Source organism: Musca domestica, unplaced genomic scaffold (assembly GCF_030504385.1).
Source record: "Musca domestica strain aabys unplaced genomic scaffold, Musca_domestica.polishedcontigs.V.1.1 3, whole genome shotgun sequence".
Lineage (NCBI taxonomy): Eukaryota > Metazoa > Arthropoda > Insecta > Diptera > Muscidae > Musca > Musca domestica.
In genome coordinates, this window is record NW_026712299.1 from 8,503,540 (window position 1) to 8,530,917 (window position 27,378).

Below are 27,378 nucleotides of genomic sequence, written 5' to 3' on the forward strand. Positions count from 1 at the left end.
TCATCATTTTATTTCCAATATTTCGATTCGATTATTCTACTGACCTCAAGCCAAAATAAAATAAGAAAGAAAACTTGAGTCCAAAGGTCAACTAAAAAACCATACAAACATTTTACGAGACTTTTCTTAAGATGAGATTTTGCAATGGTCTTCGAGTCTCCGAGCTGCCGACTATAGGGCCAACTTCCGGTAAACAAATCTATCTTTTCAGACTTGACATTTTGTCTGCAGAAGTCTTCTGTGGAGGAGCCTTCACATTTATACTAGAAGACCTCAAAAAACTCAAAGCTTTATAGGAAGTACTTCCAAGTCTCTGAGAAGGAAGAGCATCACCTCTTGAGGGAAAAACTTTTTCAATCTTTTCAGAGACTACCTTAGGGTTCTCTATGGGAATATTTAATGGTTTTTAGGAGCTTTTTGGGAAAAGATTTTGCGGTCTTTAAAATATATCTTAAATTCTGCAATAAGAGGATTTTGTCTGCAAAAGCTTCTGTGAGGTGGTCATCATGATTATATTAGAAGACCTCAAAGCGTTATAGGAAATATTTCCAAGTCCCTGGGAAAGACACTCTAAGGTAATTTTGAAAAGCAATACATCATGTCTTGAGGTAGAATATCTTTCAATATTTTCAGAGAATACCTTGGGGTCTTTTATGGGAATATTTAATGGGTTCTAGGAGTCTTTTGGAAAATATATTTTAATGTCTCTTATGAGCCTTTTCTGAGATGATGCTCTTTTAAAGGAGACCTATAAGCCTTTTTTGAGATGAGTTCAAAGTCGTGGATAAAGTTGACCTCAAATATATTCTATCCGAATACCCAGAAGTCTCCTATGAGATTAAGGCCCTTTTTTGAGATGAGATGATGCTCTTTTACAGGTGACCTATGAGCCTTTTTCGAGATGTCTTTAAAGTCGTGGATAAAGTTGACTTTGATATATTCTATCAGAATAGCCTGCAGTCTTCTATGAGATTATTTGAAGGTTTTCTATAAGGACTCCTTAAAATCTTATTTGAGAACATCTAACATTTCTGTATAGAATAGGGGGAGCCTTTTGTGGTTTATTGAATAAGTCTTCCACCAGAAAGATCAAATTCCAAAAAATCCAAATGCCCCTAAGACTCCCAAAGTCCTAAGTCCTGTGCGGATAGGTATCATTTATTAAGATATTTAGGCACATAGAAATTTGAAATCGCGAAATAGGTTAATCTCAAAAATTTTTGGAGGATATCGTATCAATATCCTATTTTGTCAAACGTTTCCTATTGGAAGAGAGAGCTATAAATACACCTTAAAATCTTCTTTGAGAATACTTTTGAGTTCCAATACGATGACTTAGCATTTCCACTGTCGAAGCCTTCAATGAGGGGACCATTGAGTCTTTATTAGAAGACTTCAAATTCTGTAGGAAACCTTTCTAAGTCTCTAGGATGGTAACCTTAAGGTAATTTTGGAGAGCAGTACTTTAAAGAATCTCCATAGAGATTACCTTAGGATCTATTATTGAGTGGGTATTTAGAGGCCTCTTGAAAAAGATTTTAGGTCTTCAGAAGAGTTTCGATTTCCAATAAATGAACTTAACATTTTGTCTGCCGAAGACTTCAATGGATGGTCCATCATGTTTATATTAGAAGACCACGAAATAGTATTAGAAATATTTCTAGTTCTTAGGGAGGAAACCTTTAGGGTCATAGTAAAGAGCATTGCCCTGTGTCCTATAGGAGAAACCCTTTAGAATTTTTCATTTTTAAGAGCAGTTTTTTATGGGAATATTGAATGGGTATTAGGAGTCTTCTGGAAAAACATTTTTGAGGTCTTCAGAAGATTTTTGGTCTCCAACAAGAGGACCATGGGTGGACCATCAAGTTTATATTAGAAGTCCTCGAAGTTGAATGGGTATTAGGAGTCTTCTGGAAAAATATTTTGCGGTTTTCAGAAGATTTTTGGTCTTCAATAAGAGGACCATGAGCATGTATTAGTAATACTTCTAGTTCTTAGTGAGGAAGCCTTTAGGGTCATTTTAAAGAGCAGGGCTCTGTGTCCTGTAGGAGAGATTCTTTATTACTTTTCATTTTGAAGAGTAGTATTTTATGTCTTGAGGGAGAAAATCCTTAAATCTTCTCTGAGACTACATTAGGATATTTTATGGGAATATTTAATAACTTTCCGAGAGAAGACCATAAGTTATTTCATGAATCTTCTGGAATATGATGTTGTGGTCTTCTGGGACAAGACCTTACTATGTTTAATTATGTTAAAAATCTTCAGAAAAAAATCCAATGCAAATCCTTTATATTTCATGGTTTACGTGGCGGGATGGCTGAACAACATTTTACTTTCAAATTATCCATTATTCTGAAATGAAAAAACAAACGAAATAAGAAATTATATTTTATTTCAAAAAATTCCAATAACTACTCACCTTAATATTAAAAAATCCAAATAAATGTGGTAGGCTTTCTAAAAATTCAATCCAATTCTAATTTGAAATTGTTTTTCTTCTTCGTTTTTTCGTTTTGAAATATTACATTAAAATTAGGCGGTGTTTCAGTTTTTTTCTTAATTTTCCTCTTTTTTTTCGTTTTCTTCTAATAAAACTTCTTTTGGTGAATTAAATATTTAACAAAGAAACTTAATACAACAACAATGTGACGTTAATAATAACAAAAAATAAATATAAAACAATTCGAAAATAAAAATAAAAATCTATTTAACGTTCAATGAACTGCAAATTTTGTGATTTTTTCTTGTCTAAAATAAAATTAAAAATCAAAACGGAATTAAACAAATCTTTTCAGCAAAAAAGCCAAGGCGAAGAACAGCGATGTGGCCATGGCCAGAGAAGACACGCCGAGACCAGCAGCTGTGTTGCAGTTATCTTCAGTGCAGGAGCAAACAACCTGGCGTCCGCCGAAACCGGCACGGGTATAACAGCTGTTGTAGCTGGTTTGATTTTGGAAACCACAGGTACGAATGACACGGCTATCGGGGGGTACTGCAATTGAGAGAGAAGGAGAAAAAAATTAAAGCAAGGAAGTGAGGGAAAATTTGAAGGAGACCCTAAGCTCTTCTATGAAGAAGGCCTAAAGGCCTCCTATGAAGAAGACCTAAAGGCCTTCTATAAAGAAGACATAAAGGCCTTCTGTGAAGAAGACCTTGAGCTCTTCTATGAAAGAAGACCATAAGCTCTTCTATGAAAGAAGACCATAAGCTCTTCTATGAAAGAAGACCTTAAGCTCTTCTATGAAAGAAGACCTTAAGCTCTTCTATGAAAGAAGACCTTAAGCTCTTCTATGAAAGAAGAACTGGAGCTCTTCTTCGATGAGAAGACACTAAGCTCCTTCTTTTTCTTATTTTGCTGCGTTTTTTTCTTATTCTCATACTTACAGTTATTTACAGAGAATTCAATAATTTGCGATATTTTACGACAATATGTCGAAATGCCACGTCCTCTTGTTGAATAGACCTCTTCACAGTCCTTGAGTAGATTATCTGGTGGTATGTCCAATGCACAATTGGCATCTTTGTGGCTGTTGCAAACATAGCACTTAATTGCTGAACCTAAAAAAAACACAGAAAAAGAAAACATGGAAAAAAGTTAGACTTCTTATCGACCAGAGAGAGCGAGCGAAAGAGAGAGGTGCAGCGAATAGAAAACGTCATCAACAGGTTGCCCTCTTGGGCAATCTATTAAGGATGTTTTGTAGATATTTGTATGGAGAGGCTATTCGAAGGTTATTGAGGGGCTAGTGTGTCATCGAGGAAAATTGGGGGAAATTTTATTTAAATACATTTTGACTTCTGGTGTGATTATTTAAATTGTTGACCGTCTATGGAGTAGTTTCCGAGGGAGAAGGCCTTTCTTTGAGCTTCTTGTTTTTCAAAATCTTGAACCCTATGTGGGTAAGGTACCAAAAGAAATGGTCCGATCTACAATTTTTATAGCAGATCTTGTGTGGATGGAAATATTGAGATGTACCAAGTCTGAATGGAATCGGATGTTAATTTCGCGTTTTATGAGCTTCATGAATATTCAAAATTTTGACCCTTTGTGGGGGTGGTACTAGAAAGAGTGGACCGAAATATCCCATATTCACAGCAGATCATGTGTTAGTAGAAATAATGGAATATGTGAAATATGAAGAGAACCGGATGTTAATTTCGCGTTTTATGAGCTTCATGGATATTCAAAATGTTGAGTTTAAATGTTGAATGTTCCGATATCCACTATTTTTAAAACAGATATTGTGTTGACGGAAATATTGAGATGTGTCAAGTCTGAATGGAATCGGATGTTAATTTGGCCTTTAATGAGCTTTTGGGGTATGATTAGACCGATATATCCCATCTTCACAGCAGATTTTGTGTTAGTAGAAATAATGGGATATGTAAAATATGAAGACAACCGGATGCTTATTTTGGATTTTATTAAGTTTTAGTTATTCAAAACTTTGACCCTTTGTGGGGGAGGTACTAGAAAGAATGGTACGATCTCTACCATCTTTATAATAGGTCTTGTGTTGATGGAAATACTGAGATGTGGCAAGTCTGAATGGAATCGGATGTTAATTTCGAGTTTTATTAGCTTCAAAATTTTAATCCTTTGTGGGGGAGGTACCAAAAGGAGTAGACTGATATATTTCACCTTCACACCAGATCTTGGGTTAATAAAAATAGTGTGATGTGGACTCTTACACCACATTTTATAAGAGTTATAATTATTCAAAATGTTGACCCTTTGTGGGGGAGGTACTTGGTGCAGTAGACCGATATTGTCCATTTTCGCACCTAACCTAGCATTGATGCAAATATTAGGATTTGAAAAGTTGGAGCAAAATCGTATTATCCTTTCTCTGTCTGTGCAGTAATTTTTTTTTTCTGTGAAAAATTTGAAATTTTGTGGGGTGAGGTACCAGAAGGAGTGGACCGATATTGCCCATCTTCGAATTCGTTCTAAGTTTGTTAATAATATTACGGTGAACCAAATTTGGACTAAATCGGATACACGCTTCGAGATTTGTTACGTGTATCGGGGTTAAGAATAAAGGGGTTAAATTTTACCCCATTTCCATATATATTTTTTTTATACCCTACACCACATAGTAAGGGTAAGGGTATTATGTCTTTGTGCATTTGTTTGTAACAGGCAAAAGGGAACGAGATAGACCCATAGTTACTTTTGAGGATCTCCATAGAATCACTTTCTGAGTTGATTTATGCATGTCAGTCCGTCCGTCTGTACATAAATTCTTTTGAACAAAATGCAGCTCGCATTTATTATCCAATTAAGATGAAATTTTGCACAAGTCATTTGTTTGGCACAAGGCCCCCATATATAACTTTGTCCGATTTACCTTTTATTGTGCACCAAACGTCTAATATTTGTCCAAATGGGATGAAATTTGGCACTTACGACCGAATTGAGTCTAGAAGCAAGTATGTCAAATTTGGTGAGATATAGCTATAGCTCCCATATATACTGTTCATCCGATTTGTTATATTTGTTACCCACAGCCGTAATATGCACTCCTTAACAAAGATATTCAGGGAAATATATCAAATACAGCTCAGCTTGTCAAATTTTATAGAGATCGGTTCCGCTTTGGATATAGCTCCCATATATATCTTTATCCGATTTCAAATTAATTGTGCACCAAATGGGCAATAAAAATCCGAATTTAAAAGATACAAATGCTTCGGCATATTTAGTCCTTTGAACTTTAAATTATAATTATAATCATAGCGTGTATGATTGAATTCTCCCATAAAAACTTTTAATTGTTATGTGGAGCTATACTAAATTAGCAAAGTGGTGTAGGGTATCATAAAGTCGGCCCGACTTTAGGACTTTCTTTTCTTTTTTTTAATTTCGGATTAACATTTTTGGAATCCTTACATTTTAGCTATATAGTTTCTTCGGCAATATTACACATAGCAATACGAGGATTATTAGTGCCGAACAAGATAATCCCCAAGCGAGTTAACAAAGTGGTCTTTCTGGTCCCTTTTTGAAAATATGGTTAAAATCTCACTTTAAACGAGAACGTAGCAAGTCAAAATATTCTACAAAATTATTTGTAATAACATTTTATTATTGGTGCTAGAAGGCGTTAAAAGTCTAAATCTTTCCTAAATGCCAGGAGTTCATATATATTAAAACGCATTTTAGGATAAAAACCTTACTTTATGTGAGTTTATGCTAAATTATCCCATAAAAACTTATTTTAGAAAGAAGACGTCAGAGACAAAATTATTATTCATCAAATTTCACTATAAGTCACCAAATAAAAGAAATCTCGATTTTCAATATAAATCAAGAAAATCTCTACACAAAGGTTGCGAATATAACACGAAAAAATTTCCTAATTTTTTTGATAAAATTTTCCTCGGTCTTTTTCGAGTTGATACAGTATAAACCTTCGTTTTAGACAGAAAGTGTCAAAAGAAGAAATATTCTCCATAAAATTTCACTACAAATTCCAATACAAATCATATCTCTAGGTTTAATGGTTTCCAAGAAAATTACATTTGAAATGTGTGTATTACAAGTGTAAATTATGTATTTACATTTTTTACTGCTATTTTAACCCCTTTCCATTCTAAGTCAAAATCTCCCTTAAAACTTCAATTTTAGGGGAAAGTGTCAAAGTAAGAATTATTCTGGATCAAATTTCATAGTGAGTCTCCGAACAAAAGAAACTTGTATACTTAATATGGACCTTGGAGAAACTCGTTGAATTTTTGGTTTTTATTTTCTACAAATTTATTGAATTTCATGCAAATTTTTCTAAAATTTCACTGTCTGGCCTGTAGAAAATTTCAATTCTAATTCCAGATTCTCTACAAGAATTGTCTAAATAGAAGTCATCTTAAATATTCTATACTAAAATCCTTTATCCTTATCCTCCTTCTCCCTTTAATTGGCATATTAAATTGAAATTATAAATAATTTCCATCATTGCCTTAAATCTGATTTCAAGTATAAACAGATTTTCTTTTCTTTTTTTGCGATCTCATTTCTTTTTGCCATAGTTCAAAGTGTTGTTGTTGTTACTGCTCTTGTTATTGTACTTAAATAACACAATTTGCATCCACTTCAGACATGGGGGGAAGAAATAACACTTGAATTCTTTGAATGAGATTTTTATTTTGTCCATACATTCAGGCACCCACCCACACAGACAGGCGGGTAGGCAGTCAGTCATTCATCCAGCCAGCCAGGCAGCTAGACAGACAGACAGACACCAATGGAGGAGCCTAACCCTGCCGCGCTCAAAGACCCGTTGAAGACATTCATAAATTCACGATGATATGCTCTTAATAAACCGCAGGACAAAAAGACGGAAAGTACTTGACGTGATTAGGCAGGCATTGCAATTGAGGGGGTGTTGGGGTGTTAAATTGCCTGCTGCGAATTGTCTATCCATTCAACTACTGAATAGAGAGAGAGAGAGGGAGAGAGAGATAGAAAATTTCACAGCACTGCTTTTAGGGATGGCCAATAATTTCTTGTCAATACAATTTAAAGGGAATTTTCATAGCCTTCTGAGAATAGCGAAACTCAAATAATATGCCTTAAGGATTTAGAATTTTTATTATTATTATTTTTTTTTTAATTTATAATGAATGTTTTCCATATTGCCATCCCTAATTCTACACTCGTATTTGTTGTTGTGTTCATTTTTAATGCATAGACCAAGTGTAACCAACCGGAAATAACTTAGAAACTGAATGTGACAATTAGCGGCAACACAATTATTGTGCATGCTTGACAATTATCCTTTTTGTAAAGAAATGCTTTAGCAGAGATGTCCGGAATTTAATAGAAAGAATGTGGTGTTTAAAGAGCTCTTTAGGAAAACGATATAAAATTAAATAAAATAAAAGTTTGGAGAAAAATGGACACTATTTTAAATTATTTTTCAAAATATTTAACTTTTTTGGAGTAGATGCGGAAGTATGGAATAAATATTGTGCATTTTAGTCTCCAGCGAAGTGTGACAATAATACATGTATGAATTGCATTAGAAACTCCTTCAAGGTTATGATTTTTTATGATAGCAGAAGATGTTGACATCCAATGGATAAAAATCTTATATTTTTAAAAACATTCAAATACTTTTTCAAATGCTAACCTATTGTGAGGGAGGTACCACATGGCGTTATTCGACATAGGCCATCTTCACTATAATCCAACGTAGGTGAAAATACTATACAACCAATTATTCTGCGCAGAACGATATTCTCACGAAAAGCATTTTTCTCGAGAGATCATCCTCCAATCGTGAATAATTGTCGAGAAATAATTAGCAAATATGGCAATGTTAATGGGCCCATTTATTGTGCATATCAGAAGTAACTTTGTTTTTATACCCTCAGCGTTATATATTTTATACGGCCAAACGCGCCTCATAGAAATAACGGTACCTCTTTGTACCAAATCCGTTTCAGGACATTTGGAGTCCATCTAGCGAAAGTCGGTGCCCCCGTCTGTCTGGCTGGAGCGCACGATGACTCTCGAAGGGGGTATCCGATATGGTCCAAACTTGGTACATCGTAATATTATCAACAAACTTATTTCGAGTTCGGAGATGGACAATATTGGCCCACTCCTTCTGGTACCTCCCACACAAAAGGTCAACATTTTCAAAAAATATTTTTCTTCATAGAATGATATACGGTAATCCGATTTTGCTCAAACTTTGCGAATCCTAATATTTGCATCAATGCTAGGTCAGGTGCGAAAATGGACACTATCGGTAAACTCTATCGAGTACATCAAAGGGTAGGAGTAGGTTTCTCTTCAAATTACACACATCACTATATTTTTCTTAAACTAAGGTCTGGTGTGAAGATGGAATATATCGGTTGACTTCTTCTGGTACCTCCCCCACAAAAGGGTCATAATTTTGAATATTCATGAAACTCATGAAACACGAAATTAACATCCGATTCCATTCAGTCTTGGCACATCTCAATATTTCCATCAACACAAGATCTGTTATAAAGATGGTATAGATCGGACCGTTCCTTCTGGTACCTCCCCTACAAAAGTTCAAAGTTGTGAATAACCAAAACGATCATAAAATCTGAAATAAGCATTCGGATTTCTTTATATTTCACACATCCCATTATTTCTACTAATCCAAAATCGGCTGTGAAGATGGGATATATCGGTCCAGCCCCATTTAGTACTTCACACACAAAGGTTCATAGTTTTTAATATCCTTGAAGCTCATAAAACGCAAAAATAACATCCGATTCCATTCAGACTTTGTACATCTCAGTATTTCCATCAACACAAGATCTGTTATAGAGATGGTAGAGATTGAACCATTCCTACTGGTACCTCCCCTACATAGGGTTCAAGATTTTGAAAAACAGTTCTTACCAGTCGCTCCTTGACAATGCTGAACTTCTTTGTACTTTTCGCTGCCTTATAGAAGAAATTGAAAGAAGACCTACATTATTTCGAATAATATTTTACCCTGAAAAGTACTTAAGGGTTACTTTTCGTCATCTTAAAGTATGAATTTTCGAATATAGCAATAAAACCCCTCAAACAAAATTTAAAAGTTCTAGTTAATATACTGTACTTTTTATTACCTTTTTGATACAGATCTCCGAAAACAATACCTTAACCAATGGTGCGAAATTTCAAGATTCCACCTGTAAACATGAATCATTTTGATCCAATATACAGTTATAGTTATATGGCGGTTATACAAGGACTTGCATCTGTATAAGCAATTTTCAGTGTCAGGGGAGGTAGTATTCATAATGAACTCCAGATACTAAATTTGATACAGTTCCTGTGAAAATGTGACATAAATCAACAAAATACCGAATATCGGGGGGGAAGAGTTACATGGGGACAAAACCAAAACTTGGATCTATTATTCTACGAACCTAAAATACATCTCAACAACCTCATTCCGTTCGGACGCTGGAGTGATTTCCACAGACATGGTTAAATCGGCATGGAATCTTTAGAATTTATTACTAAAGGAGTCTAAAATGTTTATATCAAAGTGTTACAAATGGAATGTCAAACTCATGGCGGAGGTATGGAGGTATGGTGGAGGGTATAAAAAGTTAAAGTACTTTTAAGTACCGTTTTTTTGTACTTTTTTTAAAAATACCATTTTTATTTTAAGATTCTGGACCATAAAGTATAGAAGGATATATTTCGTGTTATATAAGAAGGAGTGGACCGATAATGTAGACTTTCGTTCCCGAATTGAAAATTATGATGTGCTTAATTTCAATGATATCGCCTACTCTCTGCATAGTAAATGAGATTTTTTTTTACTTAAGAGGTACCAGCAGAAGTCGATTTATGTTCGACAGAAATATTACGATTTTTCTAGTTTTGCACCAAATCGGCCAGGCGTGGATAGATCGACTCCAAATGTCCTGAAATAAATTTCACTTATGGTAATGGAGAACATATTAACCTTATTTTCCTCTAAACCAAGCGTATTTAATTATAGCTCATGGTTTCAGATTATCTTAGATGTTTTTCGAAGCTAACATCGAAGACGTATAAGTTTTTGGCCATTTGGAACATTTTTAAAAGCCAACAGAAAAGAGTAACCACTAATGGACGACTTACTCATCCTTTGTCCCACTGAAACGAAAGAAAACATCATCTCCATTGTTTTTCAAGAAATTTACACATAAAAAGGAAAGAGTAACCCAAAAATGGGATGTTTTCCAGAACACTTCTTTCTATACAATAGACGAATAAGGACAATAAACAAAATAAACCCACACACACATACAAATACAGATGAACAAAATACTTAAAGAAAAGGAAGTGTTTGCTTTTTTCTGGGTTACACCATGTCTTGGTATAGGAAGAAATGCTAAAAGTTTATATCTTGTTTGGCTAAAATTTATTGTTCAGGAGATAAAAAATATTATTAACAATTTTAATTTATTAATTTATAAAAAAATATGTTTTTAACTAAAAACAAATCGAAGAGGACCAATTTGGGATTCAAGTCAGGTGTAGGGACCATTATGGACCATGTTATGGGCAATGCAATATGAAGAAATGTGCAGTATTGATACATTTGTATACTCTCAGCCATTTGATACGGCCAAAACGAGCCTCATCGAAATAACGACTTTAGATCCAATGTTTCTTTGGACTAAATCCATTTCAGGACATTTGGAGTCGATATAGCGATGTTCTTCCGTCCGCTGTTTGTCTGGCAATAACTTTTGAAGGGAGTATCCGATTTGATATAAACATGGCACATCGTAACACTATTGTGAAACTTAGATCGTGTTCGGAAATGGGTAATATTTTTCCATTACTTGGACCAAAAAAGGTCAAAATTTTCAAAAAAAAAAAAAAAAAAAAAGACAATAACTACACAGAAAGAGATAGGATTATCCGATTTTGCTCCAACTTTGCAAATCCTAATATTTGCATCATTGCTAGGTCTGGTGCGAAAATGAAAAATATCGGTCCACTCCATCAAGTACCTCCCCCACAAAGTGTCAAAACTTTGAATAACTACAACTGTTATAAAATGTGATGTAAACTTCCGATTGTCTTGAAATTTCACACATCCAAATATTTATATTAACCTAAGGTCTGGTGTTATGATGGAATATATTGGTCCGTTCCTTCTGGTACCTCCCCCACAAAAGGTCGAAATTTTCAAAAAAAAATTTGCACAGAAAGAGAAACAATAATCCGATTTTGCTGCGACTTTGCAAATCCTAATATTTCTATCAGTGCTACGTCAGGTGCAAAAATGGATAATATCGGACCACTCCATCGAGTGCCTACTCCACAAAGGGATTTTGAATAGTTACAACTCTTATAAAATTTGATTTAAGAGTCCGATTGTCTTCAATTGTCACACATTTCAATATTTTTATTAACCGAAAGTCTGGTGTAAAGATGGAATATATCGGCTCCCTCCATCTGGTACCTCCCCAACAAAGGGTCGAAATTTTTGAATACCTGACACCAGATTTCATTCAGACTTGGCACATCTCAAAATTTCTATTAACACAAGATCTGTAAAAAAGATGGTAGAGATCGGACTATTCCTTCTGGTACCTCTCCTACATAAGGTCGAAATTTTCAAAAAAAATGTTTTACTGCACAAAAAGAGAAAGGATAATCCAATATTCCTAATATTTGCATTAGTGCTAGGTCAGGTGCGAAAATTGACAATATCGGTCCCTTCCATCGAGTCCCTCTCTCCACAAAGGGTTAACATTTTGAATAATTATAACTCTTATAAAATGTGAGTCCCATTGTCTTCAAATTACATACATAACAATATTTGTATTAACCCAAGGTATGGTGTAAAAATGGAATATATCGGTTCACTCCTTCTGGTACCCACACCACAAAGACTCAAATTTTTGAATATCTACGAAGCTCATAAAATGCGAAATTAATACTCGATTCCATTCAGACTTGGGGCATCTCAATATTTCCATAAACACACGATCTGTTATAAAACAGGTAGAGATCAGACCATTTCTTTTGATACCTGCCCCACATAGGGTTCAATATTGTGAAAAACAAAACGCTCAAAGAAAGCGAAATAAGCATCCAAATTTTTTTCAAGTTTCACACATACAAACATTTTTCCTAAAACAAAATCCGTTTTGAATCTGCGAACCCTTTCTGGTACCTCACTCTCAAAGGGGCACAATTTTCAATACTTTTATCCGTCATAACTTGTGAAACAAGTCAGCAATTTTTTAAAACTAGCTGAGTCCTGTTGGAATGTCCAAGGTCTGCGGCCAAAATGTTTGCGCGCCCAAGGCTTTAATACACCCTCCAGAATATTTTCGCGATGATATTCGGCATTTATTCTGATGCCACGTTCGATTAATACGAGCGGAGAGCGAGTTCTACTGGCCAACCAAAGGTGTAGATATTCAGCTGACCTCTTTGGGAAGTAAATACGATCACTTTGTTTGTTTACAAACTGCTGGACAACGAATGTTTTCGCATCGGAGAAAACCAAATTCGGCAGTTCACCACTTTCGGCCAAGCGAAGCAACTCTAGCTTTTTATATCCTCCCCCTTGGAAAGGAGGGTATATTAACTTTGTTCCGTTTGAAACATCCTTCAAGTATATATATTCATAGTCAGCATAAAATTCTAAGTCGATTTAACAATGTCCGTCTGTCTGTCTGTCTGTCTGTCTATCTGGCCGTCTGTCTGTTGAAATCACGATACAGCTCACATTATTTGACGTAGAGCGCCAAAATTTATATAGCCCCCATATAGCGGTACCTCCCAATATTCGGTATTTTGATGATTTTTGACAAAATTTTTCACGAATTTCTCTGAAAATTGGTAGTTGTAGATCATAATGGGTCCCAGTTCGTGTGGCGAGTCATTGTAATTATAGGTCCACGTTTTGGTATAGTCCCCATATAACGGTACCTCCCGATATTCGGTATTTTGTTGGTTTTTGCCACATATTTCACGGATTTTTCTGAAAATTGGCATTTGTAGGTCATAATGGGTTCTAGCTTCTTTGGCGAAACATTGCATGTATAGGTCCACGATTTGGTATAGCCCCATATGACGGTACCTGCCGATTTCACATTTCACACATTTCTTCTGCCACATTTCTTCGCGGATTTTTCTAGAAATTAGTATTTGTTGGTCTTAATGGGTTCTAGCTCTTTTGGCGAAGACGTTTTTGTATAGCCTCATATAGCCGTATTTCCCGATATTCGGAATTTTGATGATTTTTTTTGGCACATTTTCCCATGAATATGTCTAAAAATATGTGGAGTCATAATGGGCTCTAATGTTTCCTTTACCCTAAGGTGGAGGGTATTAAAAGTTTGGCCCGGCCGAACTTAATGTTGTTTTACTTGTTTGTGTCTATTTTCTTTCTGTTGCTTTTTTGAATTTCAATGGCTTTACCCCGAGCTCATTTTTCAATATTTGCCGAATGGAATATTGCGATATGTTCAGCTCACGAGCCATTTTTCGGCCACTGCGACAAGGGTTTCGATCAAGTCGCTTCTTTACTTTTCGAAAATTCTCAATTTTTTTACTTTTCGAAATTCTAAACAATAAGCTGTCACTGGAATAATTTTAACATCTTTCGACGAGTGGCTTAGAAATGACAGCAGTCCGAAGTTAGTTGCAGTTTTTTCATCTCACCCTCTGTAGTACAAACCTGGCGAGTCGCAATTTTTATATTATATTTATTAAGGTTCGTATCGAACATGACAATACTGGCGCATTCCTTTGGATCCTACTCTATAGAGGCAGCAATTCGAATAATCACAACAGAAGCCGAAGTATATTTAAATAATAGAACATTGGCTGAGGGTATACATCTGTCGGCTAAACAGACTGATGACACTTTTTTTTTTTTTTGTAAATAAATGTTTTAAAACAAATCGAAACAAGAAATTACCCTACGGATGAAACCGGACAGAGAAGTAATGGATAGCAAATTGTCCATTATACCCCGCTAAAAGCTAAAAAGTTTTACGACTTCCATCTTCTTCTTCTTCTTTTCTCCATTATTGGCTGCTATTTATTAAACATCTTCGCTTTAAGAAATTCACGTTGAAAAGACGATGAAACACAACAACACTTATATTTCAAATTATGTCATGTGGTTGTTGTTACTGTTGTTGCTAACTTCTATCCCTTCTGCGATTCATGTAAATGGGCTATTTCTTAAAATGTTCTACATGGAACCTAAAGTCTATTTCCATGTAAATGAGAGAGAGAATAGCATTTGCAACATAAATGGCAACACACACACACAACCACACACGTGGTTGTGGGTTCATAGCAACACCCACCAAGCCACACATACTCAGGCCCACAACCGCTACCTCTCCTCCTACCCATTTTAGTTTATTTAATAAAAATCTCCTTTTGCAACCACACACAGCCTGCTCCTTGGGAACAATTTAACGGAAGCCCAGATTTTGGGTCATGTCAAAGTTCATTTTTGGCATGGCAGAGTGTTCCATACCGGAGGTATGTTTGAAATTTGAGGGCAAATGTAATTTATGACAAACATAGCATCTCAGATTATGCTTCTCGCAACGATAAGATGTAATTATATTTTCAAAGATTTTTAGAGGGGTGATGGAAATTAAAATTTAGGATAAGAGAATATATAGAAGGTCTTCTTTAATACATTTTAGCAGATATAAGACCAACAACTTTCGAACATGTGATATTAACAATTTTAAACGCACTTTAACCTCTACAAAATCTTTCGGACATAAAGAGAGAGGGAGAGGAAGAGCAATATAATTGCTGTTAGGTTTTTTACTACAAGGGGTCTTTTTAGAGAAAACTGTGTGGTCCTCTGAGATAAGACGATATGGTCTTGTGGGAGAAGACTTTGTGGTTCTCTAAGAAAATCTGAGTCAAGGCCCTTTGGCCTTCAATTAGAAAAACTGCAGACCATTCGATTAGAAGACCTTCTTGTCTTCTATGAGAGCAACTTCTAACCTTCCGGCTTCCTGTATCAGGATCTTCTGGCCTTCTATGAGAAGATCTTCTGGTCTTGTTTAAGAGCACCTTTTGGTCTTCTAGGAGACGACCATATTGTCTTCTATGAGTCCTTCTATGAGAGGACCTTCTGGTCTTCTATGAGTGGACTTTTTGCTCTTCTATGAGAGGACCTTCTGATCTTCTATGAGAGAACCTTCTGGTCTTCTATGAGAGGACCTTCTGGTTTTCTATGAGAGGACCTTCTGGTCTTCTATGAGAGGAACTTCTGAGCTATGAGAAGTAATTTTGGCCTTATACGAGAAGACCTTCTGGGCTTATGCAAGAACACCTTCTGGTCTTCTATGAGAAGACCTTCTACTTTTCGATGAGAAGATACCTTCTGATCTTCGATAAGAAAACCTTTCGCTCTTCTATGAGAAGACCTTTCGCTCTTCTATGAGAGGACCTTTCGCTCTTCTATGAGAAGACCTTTCGCTCTTCTATGAGAAGACCTTTCGCTCTTCTATGAGAAGACCTTTCGCTCTTCTATGAGAAGACCTTTCGCTCTTCTATGAGAAGACCTTTCGCTCTTCTATGAGAAGACCTTTCGCTCTTCTATGAGAAGACCTTTCGCTCTTCTATGAGAAGACCTTTCGCTCTTCTATGAGAAGACCTTTCGCTCTTCTATGAGAAGACCTTTCGCTCTTCTATAAGAAGACCTTCAGCTCTTCTATAAGAGGATCTTCCGCTCTTCTATGAGAAGACCTTCCGCTCTTCTATAAGAAGACCTTCTGGTCATCTTTGAGAAGACCTTCTGGCCATCTATGAGAAGACCTTCTGGTCTTATATGAGTAGACCCTTCGGCACTTCTGTGAGAAGAGACTTTCGGGTCTTCTGTGAGCAGAAACATTTGGCTCCTCTGTGAGAAGACCTTCCGTTCTTCTATTTTAAATCTTTCTGGTCTTTTTAGGGACCTTTAAGGAAAATCTTCGGGCCTTTTATGAAAAGATCTTCTTTTGTTCTATTAGAGGAAATTGTGGTCTCTTATGGAAGGACCTTCTGGTCTTCTATGAAAATATCTTCTGATTTTCTATGAGGAGACTTTCTGGTCGATCTCTTTTAGTCCGCATCAAATTACTGAAGAACAATTTATAATAAATCCGGTCTTAATCACACTTCCGAAAAGTGATAACGTCTATGGCAGCAATGCATATTCCGCTCGGCATCCAATGATTTTATTGCCACACTTTCTGATAAGATTTCGCAAAGAAGAATTATGCAAACAACTGAAATGAAATGATAACCACAAACAAATCAATTTTGATTGAAATTCTCAGGCAATTCCGGCAAACGACGATAAGTCAAGTCAATGTCATTCACATGCAAAAGTGTGGCTATTTTGAAATTTATTCGACAGACCACAGAATAATAAGAGCTGCACTAAAGATTGAAGGAGATATGTGTAGAGATACATACATCTGTACATACGTTTGAAAGACAGCATTTCAAAAAAGGAGGATTTCGAAAAAAAGGCTCAATTATCATAAAAGTTGTCGACATTTTTAAATATCACAATTCGCCTTTAATCCGCTGCAACGATTTTGGATATCAACATAGACGTATTGTGAGAGAATATATCATTTTTAAAAGGTTTTAAATTTTGGTCTCAAAAACTGATTTTTTGAGACGGGTACTAAAAGGTATTTCCCATAAACGTAGTTTTCATAGAAGGTTATAAATGTATGTCCCATAAAATGGGTGTGACATATTACGGATCTGACGCCCAAGTAAAGTTCGAAGTTGTGCCCTCTGACACAATGGACTTGTTGAGACCAAATATAATCATCAGAGCGACTTTCAGTCTCTACAATTAATTATCATTCATTTGCCGAATAGCATTGGTTGGTTTTTTATTTCTCAAAATTTTTAAAAATTTTCCCAAAAATATATCCTCGAGACCCCCTCTAATAAACAGAAGCTTCATTGGGTTTGTGTGTTTGTGTAGAATCTCATTAATAGCCAACAATACACATTGTCTTATTTTTGTGATCTCCCGGTTTAATTTATTTGTTTTTTCTTTCAAACGTCAGATTGCTTGAGCTTAGGCAGATACACACTCAGAATCGCATTGAAATAATAAACAAATGCATGAATAAACAAAAAAATCGGCGCAATTTTGTTTCGCCTTACAATGAATTATTAAGTTTTCACAATGAAAGCTCAAAGTTAACCAACAATTCTGAAAGATAAACATCAGCTAATTTTTAAAATTCTAACGACAAATGTCAGAATCATAAAAGTGCACAGTGGGGGATAAATCGGAAGAACTTTTTTTGGTAGATAGAAAACTTTCGGGACTTCTATGAAGAAGACCTTTTGCCGGCCTTCTATGAGAAGACCTTTTCCGGTCTTCTATGATAAGACCCTCTTCTGGTCTTCTATGAGAAGACCCTATTTTGAGCTTCCATGAGAAGACCCTCTTCTGGTCTTCTATGAGAATACCCTCTTCTAATCTTCTATTAGCAGACCATCTGTTCTTCTATGAAAAGACCTTCTGGCCTTCAATGGAAGACCCCTTCTGGTCTTCTATGGGAAGACCTTCTGGTCTTCTATGGGAAGACCTTCTGGTCTTCTATGAGAAGACCTTCTGGTCTTCTATGAGAAGACCTTCTGGTCTTCTATGAGAGGACATTCTGCTCTTCTATGAGCAGACCTTCTGCTCTTCTATGAGAAGACCTTCTGCTCTTCTATGAGCAGACCTTCTGCTCTTCTATGAGAAGACCTTCTGCTCTTTTATGAGAAGAACCCTTCTGGTCTCTATGAGGAGACCCTTCTGGTCTCTATGAGGAGACCCTTCTGGTCTTCTATGAGAAGACCATTTCTGGCCCTCTATAAGAAGACCTTTTGGTCTTCTATTAGCAGATCATCTGGTCTTCTATTAGCAGACCATCTGGTCTTCTATGAGAAGACCTCCTGGTTTTCAATGAAAAGACCTTCTGTTCTTCAATGAGAAGACCCCTTCTGGTCTTCCATGAGTAAACCTTCTGCCCTTCTATGAGAAGACCTTCTGGTCTTCTATGAGAAGACCTTCTGGTCTTCTGTGAGAAGACCTACTCGTCTTCTATGGCCTTTTTTGAGAAACCCATCTGATATTTTTTGCGAACAGATCTTCTTCTAATTTCGAAAACTAAAAATCCGAAATTAGTTGCAACATTATCTCGCACTTGGATTATAATAAAATCGCACATTATCAATTTCGATGTGATATTTCAATTTGAGCCGCAAAGACGGTCACTTAGTGATCTCGTTCTGACAAGTGTCCGTGTGTTTGTTTGTGTGCCAGTGAGGGCATCTTGGAAAATTTGTGAGTGCATTGTTTGTTTGATAATTGTATTGTCGTCACCAACGTCATCACCGCCAAAACCACCGCCACCGCCACCGCCATCATCATCATCGTCGTCGGTCCACATCAACGTTCTGCCGCTGATTTGGCATTGGATTAAATTAGTGTAAAGAGAATTACTTTAAGCGAGTTGATGCTATGTAGACGACGCATGGATGGGGCGTGTAAACAGACACCAGTGAAACATCCAGCGATGAGAGAGGTAATAACAAACCTCCTCAACCGACCAACCCCCTCAGCCGAAAAAAAACAACTACATCATTCATAATCATTTAATGGTTAGTGCAAAAAATCACACTTTAAAATTTTCCAAATCTATGTAAATTGTTGGGCATAAATCAGTGTGGCTGGCACAGTGGGAGATTTTTCGTGCGAGTGTGTGTGAGTTTGGGGAAGGTTAATGATTAACGAGTGATCAGAAAAAATACATGTAAGAAAATTAAAACATTTTTTCCATAAAAGACGAGAAATTCTTTTCGCGGAAGACCAAGAAGAAGTGAAGAATGTATTTTCCTAGACGTCGAGAAGGTCTTCTGTCAGAAGACAAGAAGGTTTTTTTATAAAAGACCCAAAGGACTTTTTTTAGAACTGCGGAAAATCTTCTATTAGAAGACCGGAATGTCTCATCATAAAAGGCCATAAAGTCTTCTCATAGAAGCACATAGGGTCTTCACATTGAAGAGCAAAAAGTCTAATCCTTGAAGGAAAAAAATGTTCTCCTTGAAGAGTAGAAGGTTTTCTCATAGAAGAGCAGAAAGTCTTCTCATAGAAGAGCAGATGGCCTTCTCATAAAAGAGCAGAAGGTTTTCTCATAGAAGAGCAGAATTTATTTCATAGAAGAGCAGAAGGTCTTCTTATAGAAGGGCAGACGTTGTTCTCATAGAAGAGCATAAGGTCTCCTAGAAAAGAGAAAAAGTTCTTCAAATAAAATAGAAGACTCGAATTTCTTCTCATAGAAGACCCGAAGGACTTTTTATGGAAGAAGGAAGGTCTTCTCATAGAATCTCATAGAATGCCCGAAGGTCTTCTCATAAAAGACCCGAAGGACTTCCCATAGAAGACCCGAAGGTCTTCTCATAGAAGACGAGAACATCTTCTCATAGAGGACGAGAAGGTTTTCTCCTAGAAGACTAGAAGGTCTTCTCCTAGAAAACTATAAGGTCTTCTCATAGAAGACCACCAGAAGGTCTTCTCATAGAAGGTCACCAGAAGGCCTTCTCATAGAAGACCTCCAAAAGGTCTTCTCACGGAGGACCACCAGAAAGTTTGCTTATAGAACACCACCAGAAGATAGTCTCATAGAAGATCAGCAGAAGGTCTTCTCATGGAGCACCACCTGAAGGTCTTCTCATAAAGGACCACCAGAAGATATTTTCATAAAAGACCAGCATAAGGTCTTTTCATAGAAGACCAGCAGAAGGTCTTCTCTAGAAGATTACTAGAATGTCTTCTCATGAAGGACCACCTGAAGGTCTTCTCGTAGAAGACCTCCAGAAGGTCTTCTCATGAGAAACCACGAGGTCTTCTCATAGAAGACGAGAAGTTAGAAGACCAGAAGTACTTCTCATAGAAGACCAGAAGATCTTCTCATGGAAGACCCGGAGGTCTTCTCATAGAAGACCCGAAGGTCTTCCCATAAATTACTCGAAGGTCTTCTCATAGAGGACCCGAACGTCTTTTCATACCAGACCTGAAGGTCTTTTCGTAGATGACCTAAATTTCTTCCCACAAAAAACCAAAATCTCTTCTCTTAGGAAACCTGAATTCTTCTCCTTGAAAACCAGAAAGTCTTCTCCTAGAGGACTAGAAGGTCTTCTCCCAGAAGACGCAAAGGTCTTCTCATAGAAGACCCGGAGGTCTTCTCATAGAGGACCCGAAGGTCTTCTCATGGAGGACCCGAAGGTCTTCTCATAGAGGACCCGAACGTCTTCTCATAGAAGACCAGAAAGTCTTCTCGTGGAAGATCCAAAGGTCTTCTCGAGGAATATCCGAAGGTCTTCTCGTGGAATATCCGAAGGTCTTCTCCTACAGGAGTATAAGATCTTCTACTAGAAGACCAGAAGGTCTTCTCATAGGAGTTTCATGGCAAATATTTTTTAGAATATTTTGACTCGTTACGAAGAGCGGAAGGGTGTTTTTAACCATAATTTGGAACAGGGACCAAAAAACCCTGGTTATCAGTAAGATACATTGTACCTGAAATGCACATATTCTAAGGAATCGTAGCCCAAATTTTTCAAAAAATTTGGAAATTCAGCTCCGTACCTTTTTTAAAACTCTGCAATTTCAACTTCGAAATTTAAATACAAACTTAAAACTGTCATAAAATTTGCCTTTGGTTACAGGAGTTTAATCTACAAGGAAACATATGGATGTGTGTATTCGTGTGACAACTGTAAACAAATGGTTGGAACGAAGTGTACATGCACACACATACTTCCTTGGGACCAACTCAGGCCACAAAGAGGGCTATCTGTACCTATATGTATAAAAACATATGTATGTACACATGTCCCTATGTCAAAGAAAATGACAAGGAAAATCCGAAACCCAAGATGCTGAACAAAAAAGAAACTTGGCAAACAATGTGGCTGAAAGACTGTTGAGGATGGCAAGAAGGGAGAAAATAACCGAGAGTAGATATGTGAAGGAATTTGGTTATGAAAAAAGCAACAGCAACAACAACAACATCAACGCAGATGAAATAACATCGCGTGTTGTTTATGTATACACAGAGATATATGTATGTAAATAAGTTGTATTATATATCCAATTTTTATATACACACAATTTTTGGAGAAAGGTTTGTTTTTTTTTTTTTTTGCAACAGCGAGAAAGGCAAGAGGGTGTCTTTTTTCCGAAGATTTAGGAAAAACATTTTGTATTATATTTGGTAAAATTGTTTTAGATTTCTCTATTTTCTGCCAATAAGATTTAATTTTTAATTAATTTTTAATTTAGTTTTTTTTTATTTTAATTTTCAATTATGGCCATATGGCTAGAGAGGTTATGTGTCATTTCATACAAAACGTGCCTCGTCGAAATAACGTGCCTCATCGAAATCAATCGATTTTACCAACAGATATATATATATGGATATAAATATTAACACGTGCCAGATTTGAACTATATCGACTACTTCCTATACTTTATATGAGATATGTGCAAATTTCTGGAAAATGTGGAAATATGCGTGAGGTAACAAATATAGCGGACCGAAGTATTCCATGTTCATACTAATTCATATAATACATATAAAACAAGTAAGCAAAGGCTATTGTCGTGCAGGGCCGATCATGTGATACCCTACAACACTACAATATGTTAGAAGCCCCCTCATGTCCAAATCCATTTTGGAAGATTTCGCTTTTGAAAATATGTCATAGAGCACTGCCCAGATATAACCCTTAGCTTTTTGATCAGGTACAGTTGCCCAATATTTACGCACTCCGTCGTGTTGTTAGTTGTTGTGGTCTATTTTACAGCTAAATATAATACAATTGTCATCCAAAATGCTAGACTTTTTCCCTGTCCCTGCGGACATCTGTAAATACAATAAGCTTATCCCTTCTGATCCTTACCTTACCCATATGCAAATTTTCGTGAGGATCAGACGATCTGTATACAATAACCCCAACCTGTGTTGTAAGGCGAAAAAATATTACAAAATGTACACTTCAGTATTAAAAAAAATTGAAAAAATCGCATGCGATAAAAAATATGAAAAAATAAAAAAAATATCACAAAATACTACATAATCTATATTAACATCATTATTTGCATCTTTTTATGCGACTTTTTTAGATTTTAGTCTTTTATGCCAAGACTGCATTCTGTATTGACAAAATTTGTAAAAATCGGTCCAGCCATTCTTGAGATATAAGCATTCTAGCTAACATCCCTTTCTTTTGTACATACACATTGTATATTTATCCAATATATTTACTATCGGCATCTACCGTTACGGTCAGAATTGGCCTGTTCGTATATTTGTGATTTCGTCGGGATTAAAAATATTCGCAGTTTAATGGAAAATTTGACTTTTGTTTAACTCTAATGTTATGGTCTATTTCACCCACTAAATATTACCCTATGACCATTGGAAGGTTTCTGCCCAGCCCTAAGCTCTAACCCCATGCTATAATTGCGACCTGCAGAGCAACTGCAAAATCAGGAAATTTTTCAGTTTTTGGTCCATTTTAACCCGTAGATATTATGCGATCATCTCCAAAATAGGCTTCTATTCTGGCCTTAACCCCACCTCTATGGAAAATTTCGTGAGGATCGGGCCATAATTGCGACCTGTAGCGCGATTTCAAATTAACATTGAAAGACGAACGGACGTACATACATATCTAGATCGACTCAATATTTCGAGATACTACATAATTTTTTGCCAAATCAAACTTATAATAACCCCAACACATAGTGTTGTACGGTATAAATATAAGTATGTGCAAAATTTGAAGAAAACGAACATTTATATCCAATTTCATGCGAAATCATAAATTCCGATTTTAGAGACATTTTTAGAAATAGCAAGTTGTACAGAATCACCTACTTGTTTCGAAAGTTATGAAAGATATAAGTATTGGAAGTTGTGACCCTTTGTGGGTGAGGTACCAGAAGGGGTTGGCAGATGTATATCATCCTCACAACAGATCTTGTCTTAGCAAAAATGTTTGTATGTGGGCCATTTGAGAAGATGGATGGATATGGATGATTATTACGCTTTCTTTTTTCAAAATCATATTTATAAAAGATTTTGTGTTGTTACGTTAATTTCGCGTTTTATGAGCTTCAAAATGTTTACCCTTCGTGGGAGACGACCGACATATTCCATCTTCATACCTTGGGTTAATAAAAATATTGTGATGTGTGAAATTTGTAGAAAATTGGACTCTTATATCATATCTTTATTCTTTATATCTTTATAAGATTTATATTTATTCAAAATTTTGACCCTTTGTGGATGAGGTACTTGATGGAGTGAAGCGATAAAATGCGAAATTAACATTCGATTCAATTCATACTTGGCACATCTCAATATTTCTATCAACTCAAAAACTGTTATAAAGATGGTAGGGTAGGGTCATAGGGTCAAGACTAAACAAAACACTCAAAGAAAGCAAAGAAATAAGCATCCAACTCTCTTCAAATTTCACATAGCGAAACAAGACTGCGATTCTTTAAAAATTGCTATATCTAAATATTTGTCTCAACCAGAAACCTGAGATGAATATGAAATTTATAATTTTCGCATAAAATTTGATATAAATGTTCGATTTTCTCACGCGCATTTTCTAATAATTATCACATATCTCATATAAAGTGAAGGAAGTAATCAATATAGTCCGCGCCAGGCATGTCGCAATATTTATATCATATTTGTTTAGTTCCAATAGGAAATGGACAATATTGGCCCATTCCTTCGGAATCTACTCCATAGAGGATCATCAATTTGAATAATCATAACATGAGTTAAAATGTGTTGAAATTGGCTGAGGGTATACATCTGTCGGCAAACCCGACTCATACTTTTTAAATTGTTATACCCCCACCTTGAAATGGAGGGTATATTAACTTTGGTCATTCCGTTTGTAACATTCCCAAGTATTCGTTGTAGACCCCATAAAGTATATATATTCGTTATTATCAGCGTATAATTCTAAGTCGATTTAACGATGCCCGTCTGTCTGTCTGTTGAAATCTCGATAAAGCCCACATTATTTGACGCAGACCTTTAAAATTTGGCAGAAGAATTTTGTATAATGTCCAGAATGGTTGGTATTGAAAATGAGATATATCGGTCCATATAACGATACCTCCTGATATCCGGTGTTTTGATGATTTTCGACACTTTTTTTCACGGATTTGTGTAAAAATTGGTATTTGAAGGTCATAATGGGTTCTAGCTTCGGTAGCGAAACATTGTATGTATAGGTCAACGTTTTCGTATAGCCCCCAAATAATGGTACCTCCGGAAATTCTGAATTTTGATGATTTTTGCCACATTTTTCCACGGATTTGTCCAAAAATAGGTATTTGTAGTTCGTAATGGGTTCTAGCTGCTGTGTCGGAGCATAGTATGTTTTTCTTTTATCTGTAGAACGTCTTCTGTGCACAGAATATTTATGAACTCAAGTCTCAAAATAATTTTGAGCGTTATGATCTACATAACTTATAATTCTATTTGGGCGCCACGTGAAGATTTTTGGATTTAACGGTCGATAAACAATACTGGTATTGAAACAAAACAAAATATAACAAAAAAAAAAAAAAAAAAAAAACAAAATCTGTTTTTACTAAAAAATATGGGAGAGCTGTTGCCGAAATGGAGATGGTCACTATCGAGACGAATTCTAAAAGCATACGTCTTAACTTAATTAACTTAAGGTAAGAATACATGACTGGCTTAAGCCATCGGCTGGCTTCTTCGTCAAAGAACAAACGAGCGTAGGACCAATATCGAACTATGTCAACCTAAAACTCCATTGTTCCTCTGCGTAGAAGTCAGCCGATGACTTAAACCAGTCAAAAAATGCGTTCTACGTATTCACACCTTTATTCTGAAATTCTTATAATTTTAGCGCTTTTTTGTTTTGGCGTTTTTCCTGTCTTCCCCACTTGACATCACTGTTTTTACGCACATATGTGTGTGTATGTACACGAAAAAACGTGCCTATGTATAAATAAGTCGCAAAAAATAACGGAAATGATAGGAATTTGTTGTAACAATAAAAAAAGAAAGCTGCTGCTGCTGAGAGCAAGAAGTTACAGAGAGAGAGAGAGGACCAAAAATATTTCTTTGCAAAAACAAAAATAGCAGCAACAACGACAACAACAACCATAGCAGTGATGTGGCGGTGGTGCTGGTTGGCGGTGATAATCCTGTAAGGCGAGCAAAATGTGTACCCAAGAACAGTTGGAGAAGTTTTTTGTTGCTGCCTTACGCTTTCATAGCTTAGCTTGTGACAGTCAAAAACGTTTTCCAGCAACTGCTTATCAGGGCAAAGAGGATTACATTTAGGGATTTCCTTTGTGATTGGCGGGCGGTCGAAGGTGGGGTGGCAGGATTATGTGACTTCTGTTTAAGGAATTTTTGCATTGGGTGCCTCTTTGAGATTGGTATTTGATGAAAATGGTTTCTTTTTGGGAATATTGTCTTTTTTATGGAAAAAGAGGAAAGGAAAGGAAGGACTTTTATTGTTTTCTGAGAGTACGTGTGTGTATTCCTTGGTCCCTTGGTTGGTAGGAGTAGTAGTTAGGGGGTGGTGGAGATAGAGAGCGTAGAAAAATTTCATAAGCGTTTTTATTATGTAACATCGCCAAGTAAGACAAGCCTTTTTGTTTGTTACCCTATGACCTTTGACTGGCGAGTTGGGGGCAGTGAAGGCAACCGGATTTGAATTTTAATATTTTTCCTTTTTTTGGATTGGCCTTACCTTGTTGTACGGCTAACATTAGCACCATGACACTGGCAATGATGAGAGACTGCATTTTGGTAATGGTTATGACTCCTTTTTTTTGGTGTACAAGCGGGCGAGAGCTGTAGGATTCCTTGGATTTTCAAATCGTATTTTTTATTTAAAGATATTTTTTTTTTAATATTTCTTTTTTTTTTTTCAAATAAGGTACTTTGTTAAACTTGTTTTTTTCTTGCTATCCGACAATTGCGATTTCCATTAATATCATTAAATTGTTTCTATTGTTATTCCCAGTGACACTTTCAATTGGCAAAAATTCAAATGGAAAAATTTTCGGCGAGTGTGTGTGAATGTTTGATTTATTTATCGTTCGGTTTCGCGGCTGATTATCAATTTAATTTCAAATCCGTCCGTTCTTTCTTTTTTTTTTTTTTTTGAAAACCTAATAAAAACGCAAGGGGTTTTTGTGCGGTTGTGTGTGTGTGCGTTCTTCAATTTCAAACGGTTTTTGGAATTCAAATTTCGAGCACCGAGACTGACACGCGATGTTAGATGTTCAGATGACAAAGTGAAATTACAAACGAAAATTTTCCCAATTCCAATTCGGCTATAAAATCCCATCTCATTTGCTTTGCCGAGACTATCACTCATTTATTAAAAGAGGCGCACACAGACACGCACACATTCAAGAGTATACATAGGAGAATACACACTCACCCACTCTCCCTCTCTATTATTGGTGTTAGACGAAGAAATCATTGTTAGATGCATGGAAATTTACACATATTCTCTCAATCGCTCTCTCTCTGGCCAGAGGAGACACACAAGAGAAGCTTAAATTATATGAATGGAAAGCTTTCTAAAGCTTTGCCACCTTTTTTGTTTGGTGTTAGTATAACTTTGCGCTTTTTATACCCTCCACCATAGTATGGAGGGTAAATTAGGTTTGTCATTCCGTTTGTAACACCTCGAAATATACATTTTAAACCCCACAACGTATACATATTCTTGATCGGCATTAAATTCTATGTCGATCTAACAATGTCCTTCCGCCTGTAAAGTAAGTTGATAAAAATTTA

At 36.1% G+C, this 27,378-nt stretch overlaps 2 protein-coding genes across 2 annotated transcripts in view; one reads left to right on the top strand and one right to left on the bottom strand.

Annotated features, from left to right (window-relative positions):
* Positions 1-2,693: 2,693 nt before the first annotated feature.
* On the bottom strand, positions 2,694-26,885 carry LOC101888115 (Activin types 1 and 2 receptor protein). The gene is made up of 3 exons (XM_005179111.4): positions 26,318-26,885; positions 3,388-3,561; positions 2,694-2,995 (listed from the first exon to the last, which is right to left on the bottom strand). Exons 1-3 carry the CDS (start codon positions 26,370-26,372, stop codon positions 2,781-2,783), a joined length of 444 nt encoding a protein of 147 aa, XP_005179168.1. The 5' UTR covers positions 26,373-26,885; the 3' UTR covers positions 2,694-2,780.
* LOC105261532 (uncharacterized) overlaps positions 2,890-27,378 on the top strand; it is a 92,886-nt gene continuing 68,397 nt past the window's right edge. The window contains exon 1 of the mRNA XM_059124783.1: positions 2,890-2,967. The gene's annotated coding sequence lies outside the window, so the exon portion shown is untranslated. The remainder of the gene's footprint in view (positions 2,968-27,378) is intronic.